General features: G+C 41.8%; 1 protein-coding gene across 2 annotated transcripts; it reads right to left on the bottom strand.

Moving 5' to 3' along the window:
• Window positions 1–14: 14 nt before the first annotated feature.
• Window positions 15–27,847, bottom strand: gigyf1a (GRB10 interacting GYF protein 1a). Of its 2 annotated transcripts, none has more exons than XM_085143360.1 (26): window positions 27,621–27,847; window positions 21,727–22,360; window positions 21,558–21,621; window positions 18,656–18,785; window positions 17,681–17,776; window positions 17,388–17,505; window positions 16,812–16,920; window positions 16,286–16,485; window positions 15,576–15,805; window positions 15,361–15,481; window positions 15,033–15,218; window positions 14,006–14,163; window positions 12,299–12,464; window positions 11,941–12,164; window positions 11,551–11,654; window positions 11,333–11,433; window positions 11,154–11,227; window positions 10,917–11,054; window positions 10,487–10,696; window positions 10,143–10,363; window positions 9,882–10,039; window positions 9,574–9,737; window positions 7,824–7,868; window positions 7,432–7,576; window positions 3,346–6,614; window positions 15–2,201 (listed from the first exon to the last, which is right to left on the bottom strand). In XM_085143360.1, the coding sequence occupies exons 3-25, from the start codon at window positions 21,590–21,592 to the stop codon at window positions 6,547–6,549; spliced, it is 3,201 nt and encodes a 1,066-aa protein (XP_084999486.1). In that variant the 5' UTR covers window positions 21,593–21,621; window positions 21,727–22,360; window positions 27,621–27,847; the 3' UTR covers window positions 15–2,201; window positions 3,346–6,546. The 2 variants fall into 2 exon arrangements, with proteins under 2 accessions (XP_084999486.1, XP_084999494.1); XM_085143368.1 differs by having other exon boundaries at window positions 11,333–11,427.
• Between the last annotated feature and the right edge of the window lie 141 nt (window positions 27,848–27,988).

Below are 27,988 nucleotides of genomic sequence, written 5' to 3'. Positions count from 1 at the left end.
ACACACAGAGTCGATCACAGCTAAATGCTATTTATTTAGTATTTATTTTGTTCTTCAAACAAAAGCCAAACTATTTACACTTCTTTTCAGTTGTTCTTTTCCAAAACATTTTCATTACATGTATGCTGTTATTTTAACAACATTCAAAGATGTATTAAGTGAAGGAGCTGGGCTGACTGGGGTATAACCATGAGTCCATCATTACAGTCGGTGTTACAGTAACCAGCAAAACTGAACCAGGTAATCTTTCCATCTATACTTTCTATCCTGAAGCAGGCGGGTCAAGCTGCTCATCAACCAGGGTCTTTAGACACAATACTGTGGTTTCTCTGATCATAAAAGCTTTTGTAGTGCAGTAAAATAGACTGATGATTCATCCATCACAGTATCAGCTTTTTTAAAAAATGTGATAACATTTAAAGTAATAATTCAATATCAATTCAACAGTTATGACATACCAATGCCAACTGTGGCTATTTCACTTACCTATAGAAGAAAACTGCACACCACTCCCACAGTTGACCAGAAACTTTTAACAAGTCTAAACTGACGGTATTCGATAAACATCAGTTTCCATTTGGATAAAAAACTGCATATGTTTGGTTATAAAGAAGGAAAAAACAAACAAACTATAGAATGACTAAAAACACGAATCTCTTAAATTTAATGAGACATACAGAGTAAAGACGTGGTCCGAGAAGACCTTTCAGATTTCAGACACACCACAGCCTGGTCGCTTCCGTATCGATTCAGTGCCATCACTGATGGTCAGCAGCACTATTAGATACACAGATTTTAGTGTCAAACCCCACAAATACTACCAACCATCATGCATGCCTGTTCTTACAAGCACTTCTATAAGACAAGTGTGAATCACTATGTCAAAACTGTAAAAAGATCCAACTCCTAAAACATTTTATTCCCCTGGAGTGTAAAGAAAACAAATCAATTTGAGGACGACCTGCCGCTCTGGTTCAGTTTAGCCGAGGACTGTATCCAACAACAGATACGACACAGCAACAAGCGCGTGCTCTGAGATGAACCTCTGCGTATTACCCAGTAAGCCCAGCTCCAGGCAGCACAGACTTCAGCCCTTTGTCAAGCCTGCACCTTCAGCAGTAATCTAAATAGGAAATCTCAACGAATCCACACTTTATTTGGATCAAAACGGAAAAAAAAGGGCAACAAAAATCCAACCACCAGTAAAATTAGATCAACCAAAAAGCCCTCATTGCTCTATTCTTTAGTTAACTAGTATCTTTAAAGTAGATCACATTTACACTTTTATACAGGACAAGTCTGTCAGCGAACAGACGTCTTGTTAAAACGTTCTTTAGAGTACAGTTAACGAGGTGGTTTCCAACTTAAACTGAGAACGTTTTCATTAAGCCATTTCAGACTGAACTATACAATTTAAGGCATGTTGAACAAAGAAATAAAGCAAAAGCCATTATGGAGAAAACTCAAAAACACTAACTTTTACATTATTTACAAAGCTCAGCGTTTATGCTGCTGGGCGTTGATGCTTGTGTGTCTTTGTGTCGTTTGATATTGTGTATCTCTGGTGTGTGTGTGTGCACGTGTGTGTAGACATTGTTCCAGAGGAGAGCCGATGTAACTTTAGCTGAATGTGTGCATGTAGTGTGTCTGCCTGCTCCTTTGGACTTGAGAATTTATTTGACATATGATAGTTTTGTGTTTTGTTTTCAAAAGTCCTTTTTTTCCTTGTACAATTCTTTCAGTTCATCCAGTTCCACAGCAGCAGCCTTTTGCGATGGCTGAGATGTAATCCGACCACGTCCACCAAAACTCATCCCAGCACACTGTCTCTGACATCTGGGCAGGAGAGCGGCTCGTCGGTCCCAATGGCTAGAAGACCTTTAAGACCACCATCCGAGAGTTTTCCCGGCTGAGGTGGATGATGAACTTCTGGGCAACGCAAGCCTTTGTATCCTCTTCTTAGATGGAGTGTGGGATTAAATCCTTAACCGAACATTTCCAGCAAAAAGGGGATGAAGAGTTGATAAACCTGTAACTTCATCTGTCCAACGTATAATGCCATTGGCCTGCCCACACTGAGGTCAAAAAAAGTTTCTTAGGGTCTAAGTTCAAAAGGACAGGTTTAGGGTTCACTGGTTCATGGGTTGGCTGTAGATAAGATCCTCCTTGCAGAGGGCAGCAAATAAAGCACAGCCAGACTCCTGTGAAAACACACAGAAAGAGTGCAAGACATAATCAGCAAAACTTGGACACAAACATTAACAGAGGACAGGACTGTATATAAATGATGGAAGTGGCAACTGTTAAAAGTTCTGTTGTGAAGCCTTGAGCTGAATATTTCCACTGTGGTGTTTTTGTGAGCGCTTATTGAGACACCAGAGCATAATGCAGACTCACAGGCTACCCCCACTTTTTCATGCTAACCGGCACCAAAATTTGTTAAATGAACATAAAAGTTTCAGCAAGACTTGAAATGCCCACAAGACCACAAAGTCTTTCACCAGGAAGGACTTTAAATAAGGTCACACTAAAGCTTAATTTTCTTGTAGCCTTCCAAACACCCTCTGCTGGACGTTAGAGAGAGAACGGAGTTACGGCAACGCTACACTGGCTTCACTTTTTATTCTGGCCGCTACATCTAGTTTTATTACAGCCTTACAATGATCATCTACCACAATTTTAATTTGCCATAGTAAATTATCCATTAATTTAACAAATCCATGAAGGTGCAAAAGCAACCTGTAACTTTACGAAAGCTTCATTGACCAATAATTTTTGTCATAGTTTGTTAGCAACCTTTTTCCTGCTGACGGAAACAAGTCAACTAAATGAAAATGTATGGATACTTCCATCAGCAAATAACAAGATGAAGATATTCTGGAGAGACTAGATCCAATCTGAACCAATTCATTAAATTAAGTAATCTCCTCGTGCAGCGAGGTTAGACGCACAAATTTGATCTGCCCCAGGAAAGAGCAAGTTTTCTTTTTTTTTTATGAGGTGGCGAGAAACGACACAACTCCCATCCTTGTTTCTCATGAAAAAGCAACAATTTTGAGGCTTGAGAGGAAGAGAAGACACATGTACACAGTTCACACGTCGAGGAAAATAAGAGGTTTTGCCAAACGTGTGGAGCGCCGCTCACCAGTAAAAACACGACAAATTCTAGATTTTGGTCAAATCGATTTTAGATTTACTATATTTAGTCAACTAAAAGAATTTAGGCAACTAAATTATGACTAAAAGTTAAAAGTTTTAGTCAACAGACTAAATTTACTGTGAAAATTAGCATTAAACAAAAACAAAAAGGAGAAAAACAATTAAAATTCTGGAAGAACATCTTACCAACGCCAAGCACTTGTCCTCCGGTAGTCACTCTGCAGCTCTTGAGGCTGTCATCAGTGTCCATCTCTTTACTGTGCGTGTTGATCAAACACTCTTGGTGGGCTCTTTGTAGCCACTGCAACATCCATTTTAATAAGTAGCTATCAGTCAGTCTTGGAGCCACTGCAGTATGGCCACCACCCCAGTCCATGTGGTTTTACGTTCCTTCCCCGATTACTTCAGGGCTACTGGCAAACTAAACTCTCAGCGAGTCCCATCTCAAACTAGATTAAAAAAAAAAAAGATTGGTTTTCTTGAAGAACATTCACTCCATATAATCAATGAATTTTCCTTCATCCATTTTGCATTTTTTTCTTTCTACTCTGAAAGGTAATACAAAAATATGGTTATGTACAGGAGGTGGGAGAAGACGAGCTTCTCGAGTCTCTTATTTCAGTTTGGGAATTTCTTTTTCAGTGACTTTGTCAAAGTCGTAGCAATCCTCCTGTTGTAATTGTGCTCCCATCCCCAAAATTGTACCTCACAGCTTGAATGAACAAAAGTGCATAGGTGAGTCGGTGAGGGCAGGGTGCGAGTGCTTTCGAGGGCCGAGGTGAAGACGAGAGCACCGAGCGGATGCGCTCATACCGTCCTCTCAAGTTCCCCCTCCAGGGTTTGCAGCCCTGCACTCGGTTCTCCACAAAACACAGCCACGTCCTTGATTTTTCTACCTCCGCTCCACGGCTGATCAAGTCTCAGGACCCACGACACAGATCTAGTTAGAGGATCCTGTCCATGTTGTTGTGATGCCTGCCACTCTTCCTCAAAAACAACGAACCAAAATAAACAAAAACACCACCACACCACTCAATGTCCTTATGGCAGAAGCGCACTTGCAAACCCCACCCGTCTCATGTGGGAACAAAAAGAAGATAAAACAAAAGAATAAAACTGCACCCACAGATATCCATGTGGCTTGTAAACAACCAAAGCTCCAGTATGGAATAGAAAGAGTCCTTTCTTTAGTCACCATTTGTACGACCAGGATTGTAGAGGCAGTGTGTTCAACTGTATCCATCTCGAGTTTGTCTCTCTCCTCCACTGTGTAAATGAAAAAAAAAAAGAAAAAGAAAAAAAAGACCCCGCTCAACTCTTTGAAGCTTTTTTCGGTTTTGTTTCCATTTTTGAAATCTTCTGAGGAACAAAAACAAAATCTTGTATCAGCACGGGTTTCTTGTCTTTTTTTTTTTTGGGAATACATTCAATATTTTCTTAAGAAAAGAAAAATAATACACACTTCACATGGCAAAAAATGAGAAAAAAAAATTAAGGAAAAGAAAATTAAAAACACACAACAAAAATAGCAGCCCCAAGTGCTCATCTTAGTCCAAATACTTTTTAAACTTTGTATATAATGTATATATTTATATATATTTTTCATTTAAAAAAGAAAACTCGTCATTATCAAATTGCAACAACGAATATGTAACACAATATGCTAACATTTCATGCACCGCTCTGTGCACTCGCACATTAAGATGCTGTATTTTTTAAATTGTTTTTTTGTGGTTTTTTTGTATTTCAGAGTCAGAAACTCGACACCTTTCATTCACAAGTTCGAGAGCTGACAAAAGGCAACGTGATCACACCCCCAGGAAAAACACGCTGGACTAAGCCTTCCGATGGATCACCCCTAGACTCAACTAGAAATATTTACCATAGAAACGTACATACTTTACATACACTGTGCTGAGCACTGACACGCACCACACTCGCTCTCAAAAAAGAGTTAATGTCTCGATGGCCATGCACCCTATCCAAGTTCTTAGGCACAAATGTGCATTCATACACATACAAGAAAACAACAACAAGAAAAATGAGTACCTGTAGTTTTAACTCATTTCTATGAACAGTAAATGAACATGTACTCTAAACACGCACGCTGAAAATCTCACTCGCATGCGCACACAGTAATGTCCCTCATGATTCGCCACGTCTGCTTAGTCCCTTCCAGGTCTAGAGACGGCTCCCCATGGGGAGAAGCTCAGGGAAATGAACTAGTGGTGGTCGTCATGTGATGAGAGCAAAGCTAACATTTACAAATATATGCATTTCTGGTTTTCTATCAGGGGATGAAGAGCTGGTGAGAGAAAGGATGTGTTGTGCAATTGCCCTCTCTCTCTCTCTCATACACACACACACACACACAAGCATTCAGTCACACCCATAAAACACACACGTCCTTGTCTGGAAAGGACCACACACACACACACTCACTCGAAACATGAATACAAAATGACTATCCAAACAGAAAAGACAAAAATGGCCTCTTATGTTTCATACATCTCGGTAAGCAACAAAAGACAAAAAACTTGTGCAGACTGTATATTACTGACACAACTCAGCCGCCACACATCAGCCACTCCCAGTCGCTCATACACATTCACAAAAATATTCACTTCTAACTAACCCCATTTGTTTTCTTTTTTTTTTGTCGTTTTTCTTATTTCGTTTTTTTAGGCAAGTGCAAATCTTCAAGTTTTTTTATAATCCATTTTTCAATAGCTTTACTTTTTTATATAAACGTAAAAAACAGAACCAAGAAAAAAAAAAAAATGCTAAACAAGAGAAATATCAACAGTGTTTGTCTTTTGAGAAAGGATTTGCTCTCTGATAAGGTTTCAACTAAAGGTCCCCCTGAATTTGAAAACCTAACGTCCCGCCCGCTCGGCCCTGCTCGCTGTTTTCACCGCCGCCTTCCAGTTCTGCTGCACATGCCGATAATGTGCATGTACACACACCGTATGCGCACTGATTCTGAACACGCACGCATACACACACACGAACAAAAAGAAAAACTATTCAAATCCCATCTCAATAAAGTGCATTAGTTCAGTATAAGGTGCTTAATCTTTTGAGTGCCAGAGGATACCCATCATCCTTTTAACCTCACCGAGCCTCACCCCCCCCTCCCCTGCTCTAGTGATCAACTGGTGCAGCAGGGAGCCCTTTTTTATTTTTTTCTATCCAGAGGGAAAGAACGAGTGGGAGGCGCTGAACTGGGCGCCTCCACTCCACACCTCCCCCTCACCACCATGCTTGCCCCCCTTTGTACCCCACAACCCCCAGTTCGGTTCCCCCAGCAGTGCACATTCGTCATCAGGTTTGTCTGATTAAAAGACAGAAGGCCTCAGGTAGCTATTGCTGCTGCGCTGCGTCACATCAGTAATCCTCCACCATCTCCATCTCATTCAGGCTCATACAGTCGCCCGTGTTGTGGAATGAGTACCCTGCAGGTAGGAGAGGGCACAGGGAAGAGAGGGGAGAGAGTACACCAAGATTAGAGAAGGGTGGCACAAGGGTTAAAGGCTGGCTTAGACACTGACAGGAGGGAATAAAGAAAACGATATTATAAGCTCTTGGCTTCTTTTTGGTTTCTTTGCTGATTCGGATTTTGTCTGAAAAGGTTTTCGGAAAGCGAATAAACAGCTACAGTGTGGGGGACGCAACCACAGCCCACTGCAAATTACACTGTGTCAGAGAAGAGTGAATAAGCTGTGTTTATATTTTTTACATATCAACGAGTTGGACTCTTAACGCTCCCTGAGACGGAGCATTGGTAGCTAGCTGATTTATTATTGCATCTCTGCTCTCGGTAGGTCATTTAAGCAGATCAGTGTTATACAGTGGAAACAACCTGGTTTCACTTCACAGATAATCCTACTGCACAAATGACTACATTTTCCACTTTGCGTTTCCATGCTAAGCATTTCCTCTAGTGAGTAACTCATGGACTTGATCTGGGCTCTGAACTAAAAGCTGAAGGTAGGTGTGAATAAAAACGACGGCTACGAAAAGGATCGAAAACTAACTCAAACTAAGCTGTGTAAAAAAAAAAACAAAAACTGGCAATATGAACATATATGGGAACTATAACTAACACCAACAGTACTAAATACACTCTAGAAACCTAGTGAAACAAAAAAAATGGACAGAAGAAAACTAAACAAAATTAAAACCTAAGAAAAAAGCTTTTTGGTAAAGCTGTCCATGTACGTGGTGAAGAAGCTCAAAGGAAAAACCTTAAAAGCTCTTGAGGTCGCATACCTAAGATGCTGGGGTCAGAATGCAGCATCATGGGCTGTTTCTTCTTCATCTTTCCTCCCTGGTTATCATAGAGACCAGCCTTGCCCATGTGGTTGGCCTGAAACATGGACTGCAGAGTGTTGGGATTCATACCTCGCATTGAATCCTAAAAAACACAAAGTAAAAATGATCAAGATCGTAACAGTGCCAGGTTGGACGTGACCCTTTGATGTTTCCGTTTTCTTTTCGAGTTTCGATCCAGGAGACTCCTCATAAAGAAATTAAAGTTTTCACTGTCTATGAAAAGTCTTTAATGCTGTAGTAAAGTTATAGTTGTAGTAAAGGGGAGCACTCATTGATGCTGTGTTAATAACAATTCTGCGTGTATGGCTTAGAGGCATGTCTGCATTTACCTGCAGAGGGAAGTTCATGTTCAATCCAGCCACTTCCTTTGATAACTAGGACACAAAGAGAAGAGGAGGAATTAAAGCCACTCTCAGCCTGTTAATAATACTTTTAAACACATATGTGCAAAGCCTGACCTTCATCCAAAATATTCACTTCCTACAATTTCAATCTAGCTAACCACAGAAGGTTTGTGTGTGAAACCACGTCCATAATGTCTTAAAGAGGACTTTTATATATTACGTCGACTATCAAAATCGTCGATGACTAATTTAATAGTCGACGCGTCGTTTGAAGCTTTGCAAGATCCCAAAAGACGCAGGAATAAGTAGCAGGATTTAAGTGTAATAACGGACTGAAACAGAAGATGGCAGCACTGCATGTACAAGGATGCCAGCTGCCGTTAAACCCCGAAGAAGAAGCTGTGTCCCAGAATTCATAGCGCATCCCTGCTCAGTTTCCAACAATGGCGGCAGCTAGTTAGTTTTAATATTACTCTTGTTAATCTTTCTGGGTCACAAAATAAACTTTTAACATATTTTTAGGCGAGAATGTTGCTGTGTAAACCTCAAATATCTGCTCAGTTTATCAAGACACCACATATTTTCAAAAGCGCTCCGACATTTTCGGAGACGTCTGTTACCCACTAGCTCGATAGCGAGCCGGGGGCAAGGCTCACTAGAGCCGTGAGAGCACCGGACTCCCGGGAAATCGTTTTCAAACCCACTGCCATCTTTCGATACTCAGGTTAAACATGATATATAAGTCACTTAGATAACTTAAAAATGTTATTATTTGGCTTTTTTTTGTATTTTATTTGTTTAAAGTTATAGTTTTCACACAGCTGAATAAACGTCAGGCAGACAACTGATTATCAGAAGTGTGAGATGCTCGAGAATTTACTCCGGTGTCCTGTTATATTTTAGATAGCAAGGAGCAGACGGCTGTTTCATTAAAATTTAATAAACTATCATCTTGTCTTTATTTTTAGTTAGCACATACCTTAAACACTTAAAGCTGTAAGCTAATGATAGTTATATATGAGCAGATGCTGCTGGTGCAATAAGCTGTAGGTTTTACGTCCAATGGATGATGATCTGATTAGTCGACTAATCGCAAAAATAATCGGTGACTAGTCGACTATCAAAATAATCGTTTGTGGCAGCCCTAATATATACATATACAACACACACACACACACACACACACACACACACACACACACACACACACAAGTATATACAAGTAATCCCTGAGCTTTGACTTCAGACTGCTCTAAACGTTCAGTTTCAGGCAGTTTTTCTGTTCTTGGTTGTGAATGATGGCAGTGAGGTTTAAGTGTCTCAAGCTGGCACTGAAAAACAACTCAGTGTTGGTCAAATAAAAAAAAAAAATGTCACAGCGGCTCCATCCATATATTTTATACAGCCTATGAATCCCCTAGGTTTCCAAGTTAAATTATACAAATTGAACACTACATCAAACACTTGTACAGACTAGAATGTGCCATCGATTCACACCTGAGAAAACCATCAGTTTCCGACTGAAAATGCAAACTACTGAACACAGTCTGTGTCTATTCACAATTAAAATGAACAATTAGCCACTCGTCATACTATAGATTAAAGGAGGCTTTAATGGGCAGGCTTTCTGTGTTCTATAAAGAGAACATTTCAGCAATGTTTTTCTTTTCTTTAAATTACACTGATGTCGTTTACTGAGCAGGTGACATTTTGGACCGATGCTCTTGCAGCCTACCTGTTGCTGCTGTCTCTGTTGGTTGGCTTTCTGTTTGGCACGTCGCTCCAGAAACTGTTTGGCGAACTCTTTGGCTTCCACTGTGTCCCCTAGGTAGGACCGGATGAAATCCAGCACTGCATAGGGAGACTCCACCTCCTTCAGGTATGCCACAATTGTGGCAACTTGATAAACACACAGCGTGAATGATTAGTGACACAGAATTGTTGCTGTAATTTACACAGACATCAATAGCTGATGTCTGTAAGCTGAGGGTAAACTCTAAACACCCTTTAGATTGCTAAATGTGATCAAGTTGAACAGCCTACCATCCACAGAGGAGGAGGAGTTGTTGGCAGACGTGTTGAGAGCGTGCAGCATCTGTTCACACCAGGTGGTGAAGCCGTCCTGAGGCTTCATGCCCTGCAGCAGCTTCAGCAGCTTCTCCTCCTCCTCGGTGCGCTTACGACGGATCATGTACTGATCACTGTGGAGGACACCCAGGCAAATGATATCATTACTATCATCAACTAAAAGAAATTCATTTATAACCTTAATCCACATCAGCTGAGTTGCCCAGACATGCTCACCTGAGTGATGGGCTGCTGCGGCTGTTCTTAAGGCCCATGTTGTTGTTGCTGTTCCCACGCAGGCCGGTCTGGTTCTTCACAGCCTCGTCCCACATGCCCATGCTGCCCGAAGACCCTCCACTACTGCTCTTACTCTCCAGACTACCCGGCCCTCCCCACATACCCACGCCATCCACCCACTGCCCTCCCATGGAGGAGCTCCCCATCGACAAACCAGAGTGCTGCAAACAGATAAAAACCAGACTCCATAAATGACCAACAATATGTACGTTTTTATTTTAAACATGCAAACTCCTGCTACATGCTAACATTATCACTGCTGTAGACCTGAATGGTGAACTCACGCGGTCTCTCTGCTGCTGGGCTCTCTGCTGCTGCTTCAGGAGTCTCTCAGTCTCCTGCTGTATTTCCAGCAAAGCCAGAGCCTGGGGCTTTCCTGCCTTAGAAAGCCCAGAAGAGGAAGCCCCACTCCAACTAGAGCTGCCTGCCCCCGGTCCTTGCTGCTGGGGGGTCTGCTGCAGCAATTTCATGATCAGTTCCTGCTGCTGACGACACTGCGGGAACATATGACAGATCAGGCTATAGCTGTGGTTCTCGTTTCTTAGAGGAAAGCAGCATTTAGTGCCGCTCAGCAAAGCAAATAAAATATCAAACAATATGAAAACTACATCAAAACGCAGCACGGAATATTTTTGCTTTAATGAACAAAGCCAGTAACATATTTAACAACCCCAAGGCAACACATGGGATAAAATGAATGCAAAATGTCTCCACCTGCTTGCGTCTGAAGATCTCCTCCTCCTCCCTCCTTTTCTGCTCCTCCTGTTGCCTTCTCTTCTCCTCCCTTCGCTTACGCTGCTCCTCTTCCTCACGCTTCGCCCTGAGTTCAGCGTCTCGCCTCTCCTGCTGGAGCTAAAGGAAATGCGGCATCAGGAATTCTGAATGAATATTTGGATCTGACGCTGGTATGACTCAATGGACTCACAGTAGTCACTATTCAACAGCCCTCACCTTCTGAAGCTGTTCGAGAGTTGGACCCTGAGTAGAAGGATTCATTGTTATGTCCCAAAGACTGGCTTCACCACCTACATGGAAATGAAGAAGGATCATTTTAGCGGCAGCAGCTACAGTTTGTGTATTTTAACTGTGCCTGCCTGTGTGTGCACAAACAGCAGCAGTCCACACTGTACCTGACGGCTGTGAAGCTGAGGTATGCATGTCCCACATGGACCCTGTATCTGGCACTGACATCGATCTGTTCATCGAAGGCATCATACTCTGCTCACTGCACCTGGGACATAAAGCGACACCCGACGTGTACGTTTACTTTGAAACTCAACATATCCTCCAAAGTTCAAACTATGACCGGAATGAACTCCAACAAATTTAGGGCGAAGCCTCCACCCACCTGTTCATGAGCTGGAATAGCTGCTGCTGCTGCTGGAGCTGTTGATAAAGAGCTGCTGCTGCGAGCTCCTGTTGCTTTTTCAGGCGCTCCTGGTCCAGGTTTCCCTGATGAAGGGGAAAGATTATGTCAACACAAAGGAAAAGTCAGACTCAAAATTACAATCGCAAATTACTGCATCTAGAACAGACTTGCTTCTGGTAATATTTCAGCTACATTTACACACTTTTATCCAAGTCAGCATGCAATAGAAACTTCATTAAATCAACTGTGTGACATTAAGAGGTGAGAATTTAAAATTACAATTCCTGCCACCATAACCTGTCTATAAATGTGCCCTCTCATTTGCATCCTCCCCTCCCCATCCTCTCGGGTGGCTGAGCTCTGACTCACAGTCCCGGCGGGCCCCCGGTTGGGCTGCGGGCGCTGCGTTGGTGGTAGCTGTCTCACCAGCAGGGGCGGCGGGGAGGGACCCGGGGCAAAGGGCACGCGGCCCCACATCTTGATGACATCCCCCAGGGGTTGGAAACCTTCATCACAGCCCCGCTTCACCAGCAGGGTCATGGTGAAGTAGCCCGCCTGAAACCACTCACACATCTCCACCGTGGTGAATGGACCTGGTTGGTGGGCAGGACAGAGGAGAGTTTGCAATGCAGAAACTGACCTTAGGTGGCGGACTAGCTTCATCTCACCTCAAGAAATTAATTTTTATTCATGTTTTTAGAAAGTATCATCAGGAGAATAGGAGTACCCTGGATCTCTCCCTGGGGGTCCTTATAGAACCACTTCATGGCAGCCTCGTGAGTTAGCGGCAGAGCAGCTGCTGTGTTCCTGCTCTCCTGCTGCTGCAGAGCCTGGGTGAAGCACTCCTCCTCCAAAGAAGTATCCTGCAGTGATGCCACCATCTTCTCTGCCTCCTACACAAATATAAACAAACATTCATTATGTAGTCGACAGAGTTGGTGTAGCAGGTTCACCCGTAGGATGAAAAGGTGGCGATGCTAACAGTACAGCTAAGACTCACAACTTTGAATGCACCGATACCGGCTAAAACAAAGCTCAGCAGGTTTTAGATCTAGTCAGACAAGGTTATGTTAGTGATTGTTTAAAGTAACATATGTGAAAATAGGGCTGGGCGATATATCGAGTTTTTAAAAATATCGATATATTTTCATACGAGATATAAGATGTGACAATATCCTTTATATCGATATAGTCTATGTTATAATTATACTTGTGGAGCCACAAGTTTGCCTCTCTTTCGTCCACTTTTGTCTCTACGCAACGTTACTCGGCCCGCCTCTCCTTCACTGAACACAACTCCCCCTCCTCCCCCATCGCTTCACCTGCAGGCAGTGACAAGATGGACACGGCAAATCTCCGTTAGCGAGTTGTGGGGCTGGACGGCGTCAACGTGTTAGCGAGCTAACCGCGCTAACGAGCTAACCATGCTAACGACATACAGCCCACAGGGGCTGCACGGCCTAAAATCCTTTCATTTTCTCAAAAGTTGACAGCGCGCCTTATGTATGAATTCTGGTTGTGCTTACTGACCGCAAACCGATTTTAAGTGGTACACGGCGCTCAGCAATCTGTCAAAAAATGTTTTAGTACGACTTTGGTAAGCTACGGAGATGCAGCGCTTGATGGATTGTCGGAGCATTACGGCTACCGTAGTCTGGAGCCTCGCGGAGTGATACGTACTGTGCTTCAACGTAATATTACCCTACTGTGTATAAGGGCCATAAATGGCACCTGTTAAGAGACGTGGTTACGAAGAGGATTTCAAACTCAAGGCTGTCAGTCACGCAGTAGAAGTTGGGAACAGAGCAGCTGTGAAATCTGTCTTTGTTACTATGCTCAGCGTCTGTTAGTTTACATTTTGACTGCACAATTATGAGCTTTTTGTTATGCACAAAAACAACATTGTTTTCTTTTATTTATGGAGCATGATTATTTAATAAATGCTCATAATTTCTTTTTGAGTAATTTCTTCATGTAAATCTATGCTGTATGTAAATAAAAATGCCTGTGTGACATCTGGGACACAGTTTGACTTACGGCTTTAAAACAATATCGAGATATATATCTTATATCGCCACCCAGCTAAAAAATATCGAGATATGAATTTTGGGTCATATCGCCCAGCCCTATGTGAAAATATAAACAATATATAGAAGAGCACAGAACGGACATGCAGACGTCCTTTTCAGTTTCCGGCACATCAATCAGCATCAAATGAACTGCTCTATATTTGCAGCCTCCCCCCTAACCATCGCGTTTTTATTCAAAGCAGTGAGTTTTATCAAAAGACAAAAAAAGAAAAGTGCAGTACTGGTTTTGAATATTCAGCAGCAAAATAATCACCAGTTTCATCCCTCACCTGAAGGCTGTGAAATGTAGTTTGATTAGACATGATTACATAATTTGTCTGAAATGTTCCTCTTGCTGCTCCTACCTGCTGCAGGTGTTTCATGCCTTCGTCGTCCTCGGCGTCTCCTCCAGATGGCGGGAGTAGAGGAGCAGCAGATGAGGGGGGTGGAGGAGGCAGGCTGGAGGAGGTGGCTGCGGCGCTGGGACTCGGCTGGGCCTTGGAGCCCCCTAATGGAGCTGCATCTGACATACGCACATGAAAAGAAAAAGAAGAAACAAGTAAAACAATGGCCCCTATTTTTAGTGTTTCTATTTATAGTTTAGCGTTTGGTGTCGTTTGATGTGAGCTGTAAAGCCGCCTACTGGCTCTGTGTCACATCCAGCAGCCACAGCCGGTTCAGTAAACAAAGTATCAAATGACTGAGGCAAACATATTCTATATCAAACCAAAATATCAACACGGCTGAATTTCCTTGCTCAAACACGCCGACCTGAGACTGAAAGGGCTGAGGTCATGAAACCAAAGGTTCAGGATCTCTCACTTTAGAAGCCTTTTTAAAATTTAAATCATTGCACAACAAAAAGTTGTCTAAATAACTTTATTTCCGGATTTATACAAAATTAAACAGTCTAATAATTACTGAAATGCAAAAGGATTATTATCAGGATGTCCTAAAAACTCACTGAAAAGCCTTCAGCTAATCCAAAATGCTGCAGCAAGAGTCCTGACAGGGACTAGAAAGAGAGAGCAGATTTCTCCTGTTTTGGCTTCATTGGTTTCTTCCTGTTAAAAGGGAGTTTTTCCTTCCCACTGTCGCCAAAGTGCTTGCTCATAGGGGGTCATATAATTGTTGGGTTTTATGAATTAGGATCTATGAAGCGCCTTGAGGCGACTTTTGTTGTGATTTGGCGCTATATAAATAAAATTGAATTGAAAAGCATGTATATTTAATATAGACAGTGAACATGTTCTTTTTTTCTTATAAGAGTTTAACACATTAATGAAATTGCCTAAAACAAATTTAAAAAAAAAAAAAAAAAAAAAAAAAGGATAATATTGCCGTTTTGTCCCGTTGGCACACTAACACAGAGGTATGTGGAACATGACCTACCTTCACCAGACGTGCTGCTGGCCTTCACAGACTGGCTGTTGCTCAGCTGATTATTATCCACCACTTGACTCGCACTGCTGGGTTTGGACTCCAGCGATGGAGGAGGACAGTGAGCTGTTGGAGAAGACGAAGGAGATGCTGGCTTTGTCTCACCATCTCCAACAACAAAGATGGCTTCTTTAATCTCTGTGAGGCCAGGAGTGGAAGAAAGGAAGGAAAAAAAAAGTAATGAATCCTCCATTGACTGTGATCAGTGAAGGTAAAAGATAGAAGACAACATGTAAATGTCTTCTACAAGATCAAATAAAGACATCTGGTCTCGCCTCACCCTTGTCCTTGTCTCCTTCAGCGCTGTTCCTCTCCATATCAGCAAGGCTGTCTCCCTCCTCTTCCTCTTCCTCAATCCCCTTAAACTCAAACTCCTCCAGGATTGTCTCCTTGCCACTCTTCTGATACAAGATACAGACCAAAAAAGTGAAGCAATCTCAACAAATAAATATTAAAACAATATCGTAACAGTAACAGAAAAATCATTCTGAGTACCTTCATAGGCATGAACGCTCCAGACGAGTCAAAAGTGCCCATCTCCCCATCCTCCTCATCTGTACACCACTCAGGCAGGCCGTCCCTATCGTCCTCTAGACCATCGCTGCCTGCGCGCCGACGCCCGCCGCCGTGACCGTCAGAGTCCCGGAAGTCGAAATCAAACTTCCTCCTCCGACCTTCTCCTGGACCGCTGTGGTCCCGCCAGCCCGCTGAGCGAGGACCACCATCTGGTAAACAAATGGAAAGTTATTAGCTTCAAAACTGCCCTGAGCCTCAGAAATTTATTAAACTCAATCTGGAGTTTCATTTTCAAGATATCTGGTTCGGAAAGATCATAATTCATTGAAGCCAACTGCTGAGTCTGCAGAAACTCAGGAAGCTTTAGTTTAACCTAAACCCAGCTGCTCGGTCTTCCCATCACTAACCACTAGATGCCAGTACAATGTCCTTTAAGCTCAAGTTAACACACACATTGTTAACATAGGTTTAAAAACTCAGGAATTTAACAGTGGAATGATGAGTAATACAAATCTTAGTGATTTTAATGAGGCTATACCAAAGTGTAGCTTCCACACTAATGAGTTAGGGCAAAAGGTTTATGTTAAAGGAACATTAAAAATTTGATCCAAGTCTTAGCTTGTGTTGACAGCAGAAAGAGGAATAAACAAAGAGTTTATGACAATAAAAAACGTTTGTGTTTATCACACCATCCCTACGGGATCCAGCAAGTCTCCAGTTACTGCCCGGCTCCCCTTCGTCTTCCTCCTGCTCCTCCCGTAGGGTGCGCCAGTTATCACTGTCAGCCCTTGTGTACTCTTTCCTCCCCGGACCCCCGGGACCTCCAGTTTCTTCAAAGCCAGGACGTCCCACCTCCCGCCGCAGCGGCTTTTCAAATCGACGCTCACCCCTGAGAAAAGGAGGGAAATGAAGGGAAAATTAGACCAGTTAGCAGAAGAAAACATGGGCCAGTTTTTAACCCAAGAGCAGTGTGTGCAACCAACACCTCACACCGGAGACAATACATTTGCACAGCTTATCCAGATCTTGGAAGGAAAACTGGAAGAAATACAAAAAATACCTGAAAGGATTACAGACAATGCTACACTGCTTGACAGCTCCTCTGAGTAGTGATAAAACAGGCTTCTGTTACAACAGAGCACTTGGAGTCATTATTTGCATGACCTTACCAACATTTTCAGGACAGTGCAGGTGCCGTGTGCAGTTTATCCTTACCGGTCGTCCCAGCTCTGGCTGCGGTGAATCTCTCGGACGCTGCGACCGAAACCCACCTCGGCATCTTCAATACTTCTTTGGTAGAATCCACCTTCACCACGGCCTCGGCCTGTTTATACACAAAGAGAACAAGGCATGTGTGGTTAAGTAGCTTCATCCTGCAGGCAGGTGCACACATCAACACACCATCGAACATCATTCTTCTTTTGTGGTTTCCTTTGCTGGGCTGAACTGTGCATGTGTTTACATTGGCATGTGTTGACAAGGTAAGCGCGTAAGCCCCGTGCTTTTAGGCTGCGGCTGGACAAAAGGAGGACTATTTTAAACAGGCCAAGAGGAAGTGTGTTTCACCAAGATGGTGGAAGAAAGAAGGAAATAAACACTTTAGTAGCTGCCTTAAATAAACTGTTTTATTTTAGCTGGGCAGCAGCCATTGTAGTTTGAGCCGAGGGCTTTAAGCAGCCCTTCTGTTGTTGTTGTTGGACTCTGGAAGCACAACTGATTGTGAACAGGCTCAATCGGGGCTATACTTTATTGCTTGTGTCCCTCATCCAACTTTTTTTCCCCTGCCGTTACCTCGACCACCCCGTGTGGCTCCTCGTCCACGGACCACTCCAGCTGGGGCCGCACCACCCACTCCTTTTCCCATGAGCCTCAGCACTGCCACACTGTTCACAGACATGGAGAAGTTCCTCTGCAGAGTGAGTTGAACGAGCCAAAAAAAAAAAAAGGAGAGAGGAATGTGAGGAATGTGAGCTCACAGGCACATCTGTCAACTGAATCTGTATGAGGGTGAGATACCACAAGATAGGGCTCAAACAGTTTAACATTTGCAGATATGCATTTGTGAGAGTGTGGCTGGTGCAGACCTGCTCCTCCTCAGTGAGAGGCACCAGTGCCAGTGGCTGCATGGGCTCTTCTTGCAGAATAGCAGCAAACTCCTTATCCTGCATGTCCTCTGGGACCTAAAAGCAAAAGCAGCAGCAACAAGAGGACAAAACCACCTCTTAAAAACCTGAACTCTGACTTCAAACATGTTCATATGTTTAAGGATACGGACTTATACAGCACTTTAGAGAGGTCCTATTGTGGTGAATTCAAGTTCTACACTATTTATGCTGCTTTGTATGAGTCGCAATTCAGAGTAAGCCTTATTTTCTTCTTTGTGGGCTTTGTTTCAGCCCGTCGGGTTATTCTGTCTGAAAGAAGCAGTTTTCCTGTACGGCCATCCTCTCTTTTCTTCTTCTCTAAGACAATTACTTCTGATTGACTGCCCCTCACAAACAGGGGTGAACTGCAGTTTGGTGTTCTGTGCTTACAGACAGATATTAAAGGCAGGGTTTTTGTCAATGCACTCCAAGCCCGGCATCTCATAACTTTATATTGTTTAATGTCTTTAGCTCAGCGGCCCCCAACCCCCGGCCTCGGACCGGTTTGGTACCAGGCCACGAGAGTTGAGGCTCAGGTGTGAAATGTATAGTTTTCAGGGTTTTTATCGGTTTTCAGCGTTATTTTGTTATCGTTTTTATCGTTAACTCGGTTTTCCTGGGTCTTTTCACGTGTGTTATGAATAACTCTTCTATTTTTCAGTAGCAGTACTAGTTTTATTTTGTTGTATTTATCCGCGACACCTTAAAGGCCGGTCCGTGAAAATATTGTCGGGCATAAACCGGCCCGTGGCGCAAAAAAGGTTGGGGACCGCTGCTTTAGCTGATATCCATCTGCTTGTGTCAACAGGTGACTGTAAGCTGACATCATTTTTGCCCCATGTGAATGGGATTCAGTGTTTCTCATTGGTATAGACTGTAATAAATCGAGAATGACTGAGTAAACTATTCACCAACCTTGTTGTCTTTGACATAAAGTGCTAACATCTCCTCTCGGCCGTAGCGGTACTCGGCCAGCTTGTACTTTGGCATGGCGGGGGAAGGAGGGGGAGACGTCACACTCCCCCCACTGGACAGTGCACGGAGCCTGTGAGTAAAAGACATAGGATAAAGTACTTTCAACAGCAGGAATTAAAGCAACTGTCCAGTACAAGAAATAGGTGTTTTGCAACTGCATGCTAAAGCTTTCAAAGCTGTGTATTTGCTCTACTTTTCCCCAAGCTAATAACGATCTCTAACATGTAATGTAAAAAACAAGCTTTATAAATAACTTGGTGCAAATTCCCCAGTTGGCTCTGAACGCACGCACACACACGAAAATCAGAGCAATTGCGTAACCTTGATAGAATTCCTTTTAATCTCAATTGAAGAAAAATAACTAATAGCATCCATCTTGCAGCAGGAAAATTTTTTTAGTAAATGTTCTGTAAAAAATTCCTCCCACACAGCTCCCCCTGAACACACTTGGCTCAATGCTGACGATATATTAGCTTTCCAATCTCAAGATTTCATTTTAAAAAGCTATTACTAGCTGGCCAACTTCCAAGGCCTGCTGTTTAACAATGGCTCCTTTCACATGCCTCTACAGAGTGTGTCAGTGACTCTCAGCTCCACATCAAAACCATATGCAGCTCAGAGATGGAGAGGCGGGTGTGGGGGGTAGAAAGGTAAAGGGAAGCTTCATGAAAGCCCAGTTGGTAGCATGTAGCAAATCAAAGAGGATAAAAATAAGTGGAGCAGCAACTAATATGCATAATAAGAGAAGCGCTCAGGAAGCAAGCCAGTGGGTGGGTTACTAAGAAATATTTGTGCATCATATGTACCCACTTCACCTGCATTTACCTGCAGCAAAACATGAGCTTTCCTCCCTAACAAGGATTCAAATATCCTCGACACACTTAAATCTCTACATGAATAATCCTTTGAGAGTCTTACAAAGATTGGAGTAAGAGAAACTACATCAACCTAAAAGCATGGCAGAATATTTTACTTTGAATTCGACCACAATGACTAACATAGTTGCGGGCTGCGCTGCCAACTAAAGCTCGAATGGTCTAAATAATTTCGTAAGGTTAACTGGCCTTTAAAGACGCGTAAACATGCTGGTCAGGCAGCTGTATGTGGCGAGCACATGAACCGGCCGCTCTGTAACTATATTAAAAAGGGTACGAGGATGAAAGTGAGCTACGAGAGCCACTGAGAGCAAAGCAGCTGCAGATGTGTAAAGGCAGAAATATTCTGTGAGACTGGCACTACACCAAGAATGCACACAGCAGTCACAGGCCGTTAGAGATGGAGAGCTACCAAACTGCAGACTACGCCCCCCCATTAATCGCTGCACAAACATTCACTGAGCTACAGAAACAGCAGAAGGAAAGAGAGAGATGGACAGGACAGAGCAGTGACAAAGCCGACACTTTGTTACCACTGAAATGACTAACCACGGCGGGGCGCCTGCAAGCAAGACTCATTTTTAAAGCACTTTCATATCAAGTTTAAGCGTCTTCAGCAACGTCTTTTTTTCCATGTGTTAACAGACTGTAACAGAATTTAAAACTGAGACCTTCCTCTGTACTATTTGTTGCCTTTAAGAACCTGTGGACTGATTTCTGTGTGAAGACTGACCGAGAATTTATTGTAAAAATCAGAGAATATTATGCTCGATTCTTAGTGTCTACCATTAGTGTCGCTCTTTTCTATTCCCAGCGCCAACAGTGAGCAACACTAGCCAAGAGTAGTACCGAGTCCACAAAAGCTCAAACACACATTCCAGAGAAAGACAACATTTCACTTATGAAAAGTGAGTAGCGAAGCTAGGCTTAGCCAGGTAGCTGATGTGCTTTGGGTATACCATGTAATTTCACCTAATGGTAACCATTAGCTTACCTGCTAACATGGTGACTAAAGCCACAACAAAGTCAGTTTTATCCAACTGAAGTTTGATCAAACAGAAAATAAGGCCTTCAGGGGAGAACTACAGTTTAGACGTCGATGATTCATTCTGGCTAACACTTGTAAACGAACTGCATGCTCTCTCCTGTTCCAACATATTGTCTTGTGTGGTAACTTGGCCGCCTATATTCAAACTGCAGAAAGATCCAACCAGGTTATGACATTACAAATGTTTATATTTCAATTTAAGTGTTCATTTTTTGGTCACATTGCCAAACCAAACACAAAGGATAGGTCAACACCCTGAACCCAACTGAAGAATGAAGGCTGCTTATACCATCTGCACAGCTAAGGTTACTTAACGGCATCTCTAACAGCCGTTTTCATACCGGTTTACTCTTACGATGATTTCCTCAGGTAATGCTGGTGCCACCTTCACACAACTCATTTTGTCCAACAAAAACTCAAACCAAAAGACATCAGCTCTACTTTAGTAAGAGACCATTAAAAAAAATCTAAATATTTCAGGTCATCTCTTCCATTTTGGGCCTTTGTTTTCATGGTTTTTGGTACGGACACTCTGAACCGTTTTGGTTGTGCTGAATTTGATCGAACAGCAGCTTATAACCTCACTTCACTAACCCCTGATCTTTTCCTAGTGTCATTTTCAGGGGAACGAGTCCATTTGACACAGGACGTTAAGACTTAAGCAAATTGCCATTGCGATTTAACGGCCACATTCAAGAAGGTCATTTGGAGGTTGCTTAAATCTGCACATTTCATTATGCCCAAAGTTTCCTTAAAAGTAAAAACAGAATGGCACTCAGCATAACTCATCCGCTTTTAATTTTCCCCCACAAATAAAACAAACAAAAAAATAAGCACTCTGTTCCTCTGGGAAATATTTCTTTATAAAAAAATTTAAAATATATAAATAATAAAATATAAAATAAAATACAAATATTACCATTCTGGGCCGAAGTTAAGAGTCTCAGCAGTCATATTCCTCACGTCCACACAGAACTGAGTATCTAAGGAGGAAAAAAAGTATCCAGGTTTCTTTGTGTTTTTTCTTTTTGTGACGAATAAAATGCAACTTTGAAAAGGACGGTTAACAAAAGAAAAAGGTTCCTTACCCTGTCCAGATAATCGGAGCAGGCTGGACTGGGCTGGACCAGGCTCGAGCTGGCTGGCTTTAGTTAGGCTTAGGTGACTAGAAGGCTGAGTGGTGCTTAAGCTGTGGTCACAGAGCTCCCCAAACACACAAAGAGAATAGCTGCCAGTTTCAGGTGCTTGAGGAATACCAGGTTATCAGGTCCTAACTAAGGAAGGGCTTTCAATGATAAGTTTGGAGAATGGAAGCTCCTGCTACTCACAGCCAAAAAAGGTTGTTAACATAAAAAAGAAACGAAAAGAACCTTAGAAATTAACAATGGAACAAAATAAAACACTCTTGCTAGTAATGTCTTCTTTTTTTTTGTTTGCGATTTCCTTGTTTTTTTTTTGTTTTTTTTTACAGCAGTTATATCTCACATTAACGTTAAAAATATGAACTGATTGATCAAAAGACGTAACGCAGGAACAAAATAACAGCCGAAAAAACAATGAAATAGGCTGCTGGAACAGCTGCCAAGAGCAGACGCGACTCGCACTCCTCTTCTCCTTTCTCTCACTCCCTCTGTGCCGTTTTCTCTCGCTCCAACTGAAATGTGGACTGACGGAGACCTTCTAGGTAACTCCTTTATTTCCTGACCTCCTCCCTTTGCACCACTGGAAAAAAAAAGAAAACAAAATACTGTTAAACAGAGACAGAATGAGAGAAATATAAAATTTCAAAGAAAAATGGGAAGAAGTAAACACTTCATAAATTAGCTCCTGCTCTTGAGATGCTTTTTAACCGCTTGGCAGTCCACCTCTGTTGTAAGTGAATGAAGGAACCATAATTTGATTTTCTCCGCAAAGACTCGACATACCATTTACGCAGCGTGCCTGGGACTCACCAACAGATACCCAATTTGATCAATGTGTTGCAGCACTCTGAGTTGAGAGGAAAGTGCTGTGGTATTCCTTCACTGAATAAATGAAAACTATTTCTAGTATAGCACTCAGTCATACTCCAACATTTCTGCTGCTCACAGGAGATTTTCCATCCTGAAATACACCGAGTCTATTTCAGTCATGTTGTGAACCAGATGCTTCCTAAACCATGCAGCTGGCTGGGGATGGTTCCTCAAAATGTCATGGCAACTAAAGCAATATCCAGGCAACTAAACTTCAGCAGCAAATGCTCACATACACATACATACATATATTGCCCCTTTAACATGAACACCACTTAGGTTTGCACACTGATGACTAAACACAAGCCATATTTTCCAGCTTCTTCCCATCTTGATGACTACTTTCCTTCAATATTCCCTCACCACAGACGCTGAACAAAAAAGGTTAAGTTCACAAGTTTTCACAACATTTCATTAAATGGCCATCATTGCATATAACCGACACTTGCAAAGTTACCTACACACTTTACAGAGATTGGCTACATGGTGCTAGCAAACTAGAGAAAATAGACATTGGTGTTTCAATCGGTTTTATTTTAAATTAGCTTTGTCATCTTGCATTTGCACGGATGCTACTTTCTCTGCCCTCTAATGCACTGTTTTGCTACACGCTTAGTTATGTTGGTAGTAAATACTGCACATGAGGAAAGCGTGAAGTGAAGAAAACTTTACTTAGGCTTATTACAGTTTGATTTATTTAAACTGAAACAAAAGATTCCCATCTATGTGAAAATAAATAGATAAATAAATTTAAAAAAGAAGATAAAATGATGTTGGCTAAGATGGTTTGAAGCCAATTTTTCCTCTCCCTTTTTTGTTTTTCCTTTTTTTAGATGAAGCCTGTTGCAACAGAGCCAAGAAGCTCTTCTGTTGATAATGTTAGCCAATGACACACACTGGTTCAGAGAAGCTGTATGTTTTATTATTCTTACAGTTGGGGCTGTGCCATCCTCCACAATAATATTGGTATAAAATATTTTCACATCTTATAAAACCGTCACAGTGCAATATCATTGCTATAGTAAGGCATGCATTTACAATCCCTAGTGTGCACTACAACAAGACAAGGCCCAGACATGTCTGAGAGCAAGAGTCACATGTCATTCTCCAACGACTATTTAACTAAAGACTGAGCTACTTAAACAACCTCCAACAAAGCACTATGCTAGGTGGAAACAAACTTTTCATGACTTGAAGAGAAAAAAAACAACAACAAAACACCGCCAACTACAACCAGGCTACAAATGACTCAAACTAGCATGGTTAGCTGCACTTGTTATGAAAAAGAAGAACAAACAGTGGATGGAAATTAGGAAATTACTGATGCAGTTACATGAAAAAAGAGACTTAAGCACCTGTTTAAAAAGCTCAGCCTTAGATAGAAAATACCAGGGAAAAAAAATACTGCTTTTTTTTTTTTTTTTTTTTTTTTTAAATGTGACAATATTGTGCAGCTTCTGTAACTTTATTTACTGCTAAACTAAAGTGTTACGCACTTATTCACACTTTTGCTTAAAACTTCCAGGGAAAACACTACCTGGGCTAACTGTGTCACTAACATTTAACTATAAACGCTGCCGCATGTTGTTTCATTAGACTCACAATTGAAATTAGTACACGTGCCATCAGTGACAGCAGCTCACCAGAAAATAAGGATGGAAAATGCACTTCATTTAGTTACACTTATAAATGCTGCTGCCTAGGAGTGGGCAATAGAAACAATATACGATAGAAACGATATAAATTTGGCCAACGATAGAGATTTTGACTATATCGCTCTATCGCGATAGCGCATGTTGATGATGTCATCAAGCTGCGCCTGTTTTGGTCGAAAGCATCGCAGCGGCTACAACCATTATCATCTGCAAATTATGGCGGGTAACAGTTATAGCAAAGAGATGAAGCACTTTTGAAATATGGGGAAAGGAAAAACTGCGCTTCCTCCACTTCCGTAACATTGATTCATTAATGTTGAATTCTCTCGCAGCTGCTCTATTCCCATGTTGTTGCAGTATATTAATAACTAACCTCGCATTGTGGATGAATAATCTCAGTTGTTCTCCTGACTGAAGTTTGGCCCGTGTATAGCATCCTGCTATGCAATTGCATTTGTCCCTGACCACCAGAATCCCTCACGTTAACTTTTACTGAGTGGATAAAAAGTTGGCGTTCATCCTCCAGCTTCACTGTGCTAATGATATGCTAACATAGCTGTGTCGCTAGCAATCACGTAGCACAACATTATATACCAGGTAGTCCAACTTCAGTAGCCCTGCAAACGCCACTGCTGTTTAGTTTTCTGTCTTCATTTAAATCGGAAGTGGTAGCAGAGCTGTACGTTTTACTTAGTTTCAAAAATCTCTCAGTCAGAACATGGTATGTCATGTTTAGGTGGAAACTAGCGAGCTAACTTCCTGTTAACTTGTAACTCCGTTAAATTTAATAAATTCTGTTTTCATGGATGCCTGGATGTTAAACTTAATTGTTACACCCGATAAAGCAGCAATGCTGATGATTTAATTAAAGATGAAAGAATTTGGACCATTTTTAACTCTTAGTGCTTGTTTGACTTTGGGACCTGAAGGGGACGGAGTTTTGGACCCAGATTACTCCACGAAGCTCCTCACTACGGCAGCCGTAATGCTCTGACAATCCATCAAGCAGTGCGGCTTACCAAAGTTGTACTAAAACATTTTTTAACAGATGCACGCCAAAATCGGTTCGAGATCAGCAAGCACCAGCAGAATTCATACATAAGGCACACTCTCGATTTTTGAGAAAATTAAAGGATTTTAAGTGTGCCTTATAGTGTGGAAAATACATTATACAGAAGAAAAGAATATATTGTGATATATATCGTTACCGCACATGCTTCAAATTATATCGCGATATGAATTTTAGGCCATATCGCCCAGCCCTACTGCTGCCTGCATTTTTCAACATTCAGTATTGTTTCTGTAAAATATAATTTTGAGGCTCAACTGGACACAGCCACTAACAATGTAGTTGCTGCCCTTTTAATCAGAGCATCTCAAATACAGACAGAAACTTTTTTTAAACTTTTCACCTAAACCTCTCTCCAGGAAATCCTAGCAGCTAGGATGCTGGCTTTTGTTATTTTAAAGCAAATGTCCAAAACTAGTTAATTAATCTGCTCACCTGTTTAAAGACCGCTAACCCACTCAACCAACAAATGAATGCAATTTCCTAGCAACTGCACAGTACATCCTCCTATTGTATTACTAAAGTTCAGTTTTTAAAAAAAGCCCCACTGCTCACATATCCCTGTTTTCTTGGTTTAAAAAAAAGAAAAGAAAAAAAGTAGGAAAATCGAGGTCTTAATTGAACTTTTGTACCTATAAGAAATCTGCTACATTGCCAGTAGATATGATTGCCTTATTTACATTAGTTATTACATCCATTATCATTTTAGAAGGCAATACAAATTGATGGAACTACTCAGTGCATAATCACTGCAACTGGTAAAATTTTTAAAGACAGAAAATACAGAAAAATTTAAAAAGGAGAATTTAATAATTACCAAGTAAGCAGATTTAAGAGCAATCCACATTAAACTATTAACACTGCAATACAGACATGTTTAAGACAAATGGAAGATACTGAGCAGGTCCAGTTTACATTCCAATATACTGCAAATATAAAATCTTAATTTAAATTTCTCTACTGAATTATTGGGGGAAAAGACAATTTTATGCATTTGTAAACCGAAAGCATAACAACTTCTACATGAATTTAAAAGACAGTAGGACCTAATGAACTGTCATGTGTGAACAGGAAAATTTAAACATGCCCTTTAAAACAGGATTCAAACCATTCCAGTCACACAGTTCCCAGTTTGTGTTTGTCAGACATGTTCAGGCTCCTGATCAGAATGCAAAGTACTTTTTTTTTTTTTTTTTTACATGAGTACTGTACTTTAAACAGGTGTACTTCGCAGGTGTACCAATTGTCAATTTAAAAGCAGCACAATAAAAACACCTGTAATACCAGGCTCCAGTTATAATGGCCAGATCAGTTATGGCTTAAGGGAAATCCAGAAAGAAAATAATTTCACAGAGAAAACCTCACCGAATAAAATGACACTTTATGGCTCTTTAAGCTACTAGCAGATATGGCAAATTTTTCTTTACTTTTATGCGCCGTCCAACAGACAAATTGTTTTTACTTCGTTTAATACGCTGTATCAACTTTGCTTAAAAAAATACAATAAATAAATAAATAATGCAAGGTCGGTATGTGGGATTTCTTGTGCGTATGAATATTAGCAAAACTCATGCACTCCAAAACGTGGCGGGATAAAGATTTCACTCTGAGTGAAAGGGAGCGGTACCAGTGGCTCAAAGTGATACAAGTGCAAGCAAACTTGCAACTCTGACTAAATTAACTAAACCGATGGTGCTAAATGTGGCTAACATTTAAACAGAGTTGACGTTAGCTACCGACAGTTGTGGCGAGCTACGCTAGCGCGTACCCTGCTCGCCTCTCAAGCCAATTAGAGCGAACTGATTTGTGGGCAAAGTGCAATAAAGCCCTAGTTACAACATAATTGGCCTCGATATCATATTTCTGTTGCATATGAGCAGTTGCTAGCTAGCTTGCTTCGTAACTTAGCACAAGGTATGCACTGATCGTAAAGGCCTTGGCTTGTAGGTTCAAATGACACCAGATATGTCGGCAAAGGGGGCGGAGTATTGGGATCTGAGTCCCCGGCCTGCTCCGCTAATGTGCGGACGACCACCAGCGCCACTCGGTTGTCGGTACTAATGCGTTGTAAACAAAAGAAACAACAGCAGAAACAACATAATTTTAGCTCTTAAATAACTCAGTGAAAATGTTTTTTTTTCATGACAGATAACACCGACCCGTTCGAGCTGCAGAAGCTATTAGCATGTTAGCTCCCGTTAGCCAGCTAGCTAAAAGACAGGCAGCAAAGAGGAACCATGGCTTACCTTCACTGTTTATAGCTACCAGACTGCTTGTCTGCACGGCGTGTCTACAGCCAATTTATCGAATGCATTGGTCTCTTTAAACACTGTAAACGTATTCATTCGACAGAATAGTACTTTCAGAAAGTCGTGCTCTGTATTTTATTTATTTTTTTTTTCCCCTCTCCACCAACGGTCGCTTCTGCGTATCAGTATGTGTCTGCTGGCTCCCAGTCGCTGCTCTTCTTGTTGTTTGTGTTTCGGAAACATGGCCGTCAGTGTGACACCACGTGACTGGACATTGACAAGCGCCTAACCAATGCTGTAGCAGGGCAAACACACCCCTATTTACCAGCCTGGACACTGGAGTGTACCGCACGCCGCGATGCTTT

This window comes from Neolamprologus multifasciatus, chromosome 3 (assembly GCF_963576455.1).
Source record: "Neolamprologus multifasciatus chromosome 3, fNeoMul1.2, whole genome shotgun sequence".
In the NCBI taxonomy this organism is placed as follows: domain Eukaryota; kingdom Metazoa; phylum Chordata; class Actinopteri; order Cichliformes; family Cichlidae; genus Neolamprologus; species Neolamprologus multifasciatus.
The sequence above is the reverse complement of the archived record's forward strand: the minus strand, read 5'-3'. Positions and strand labels throughout refer to the sequence as shown.

What these genes read in the sequence shown, in the direction of transcription:
- gigyf1a (XM_085143360.1), bottom strand. Translation starts at nt 21,592, where the DNA reads ATGACTGCTGAGACTCTTAACTTCGGCCCAGAATG. An exon ending in CTCTCACTGAGGAGGAGCAG is followed by an intron (nt 17,506 to 17,680) that starts GTCTGCACCAGC and finishes CTCACTCTGCAG; the next exon opens with AGGAACTTCTCCATGTCTGT. An exon ending in TTCTGACCCCAGCATCTTAG is followed by an intron (nt 6,615 to 7,431) that starts GTATGCGACCTC and finishes TCCTACCTGCAG; the next exon opens with GGTACTCATTCCACAACACG.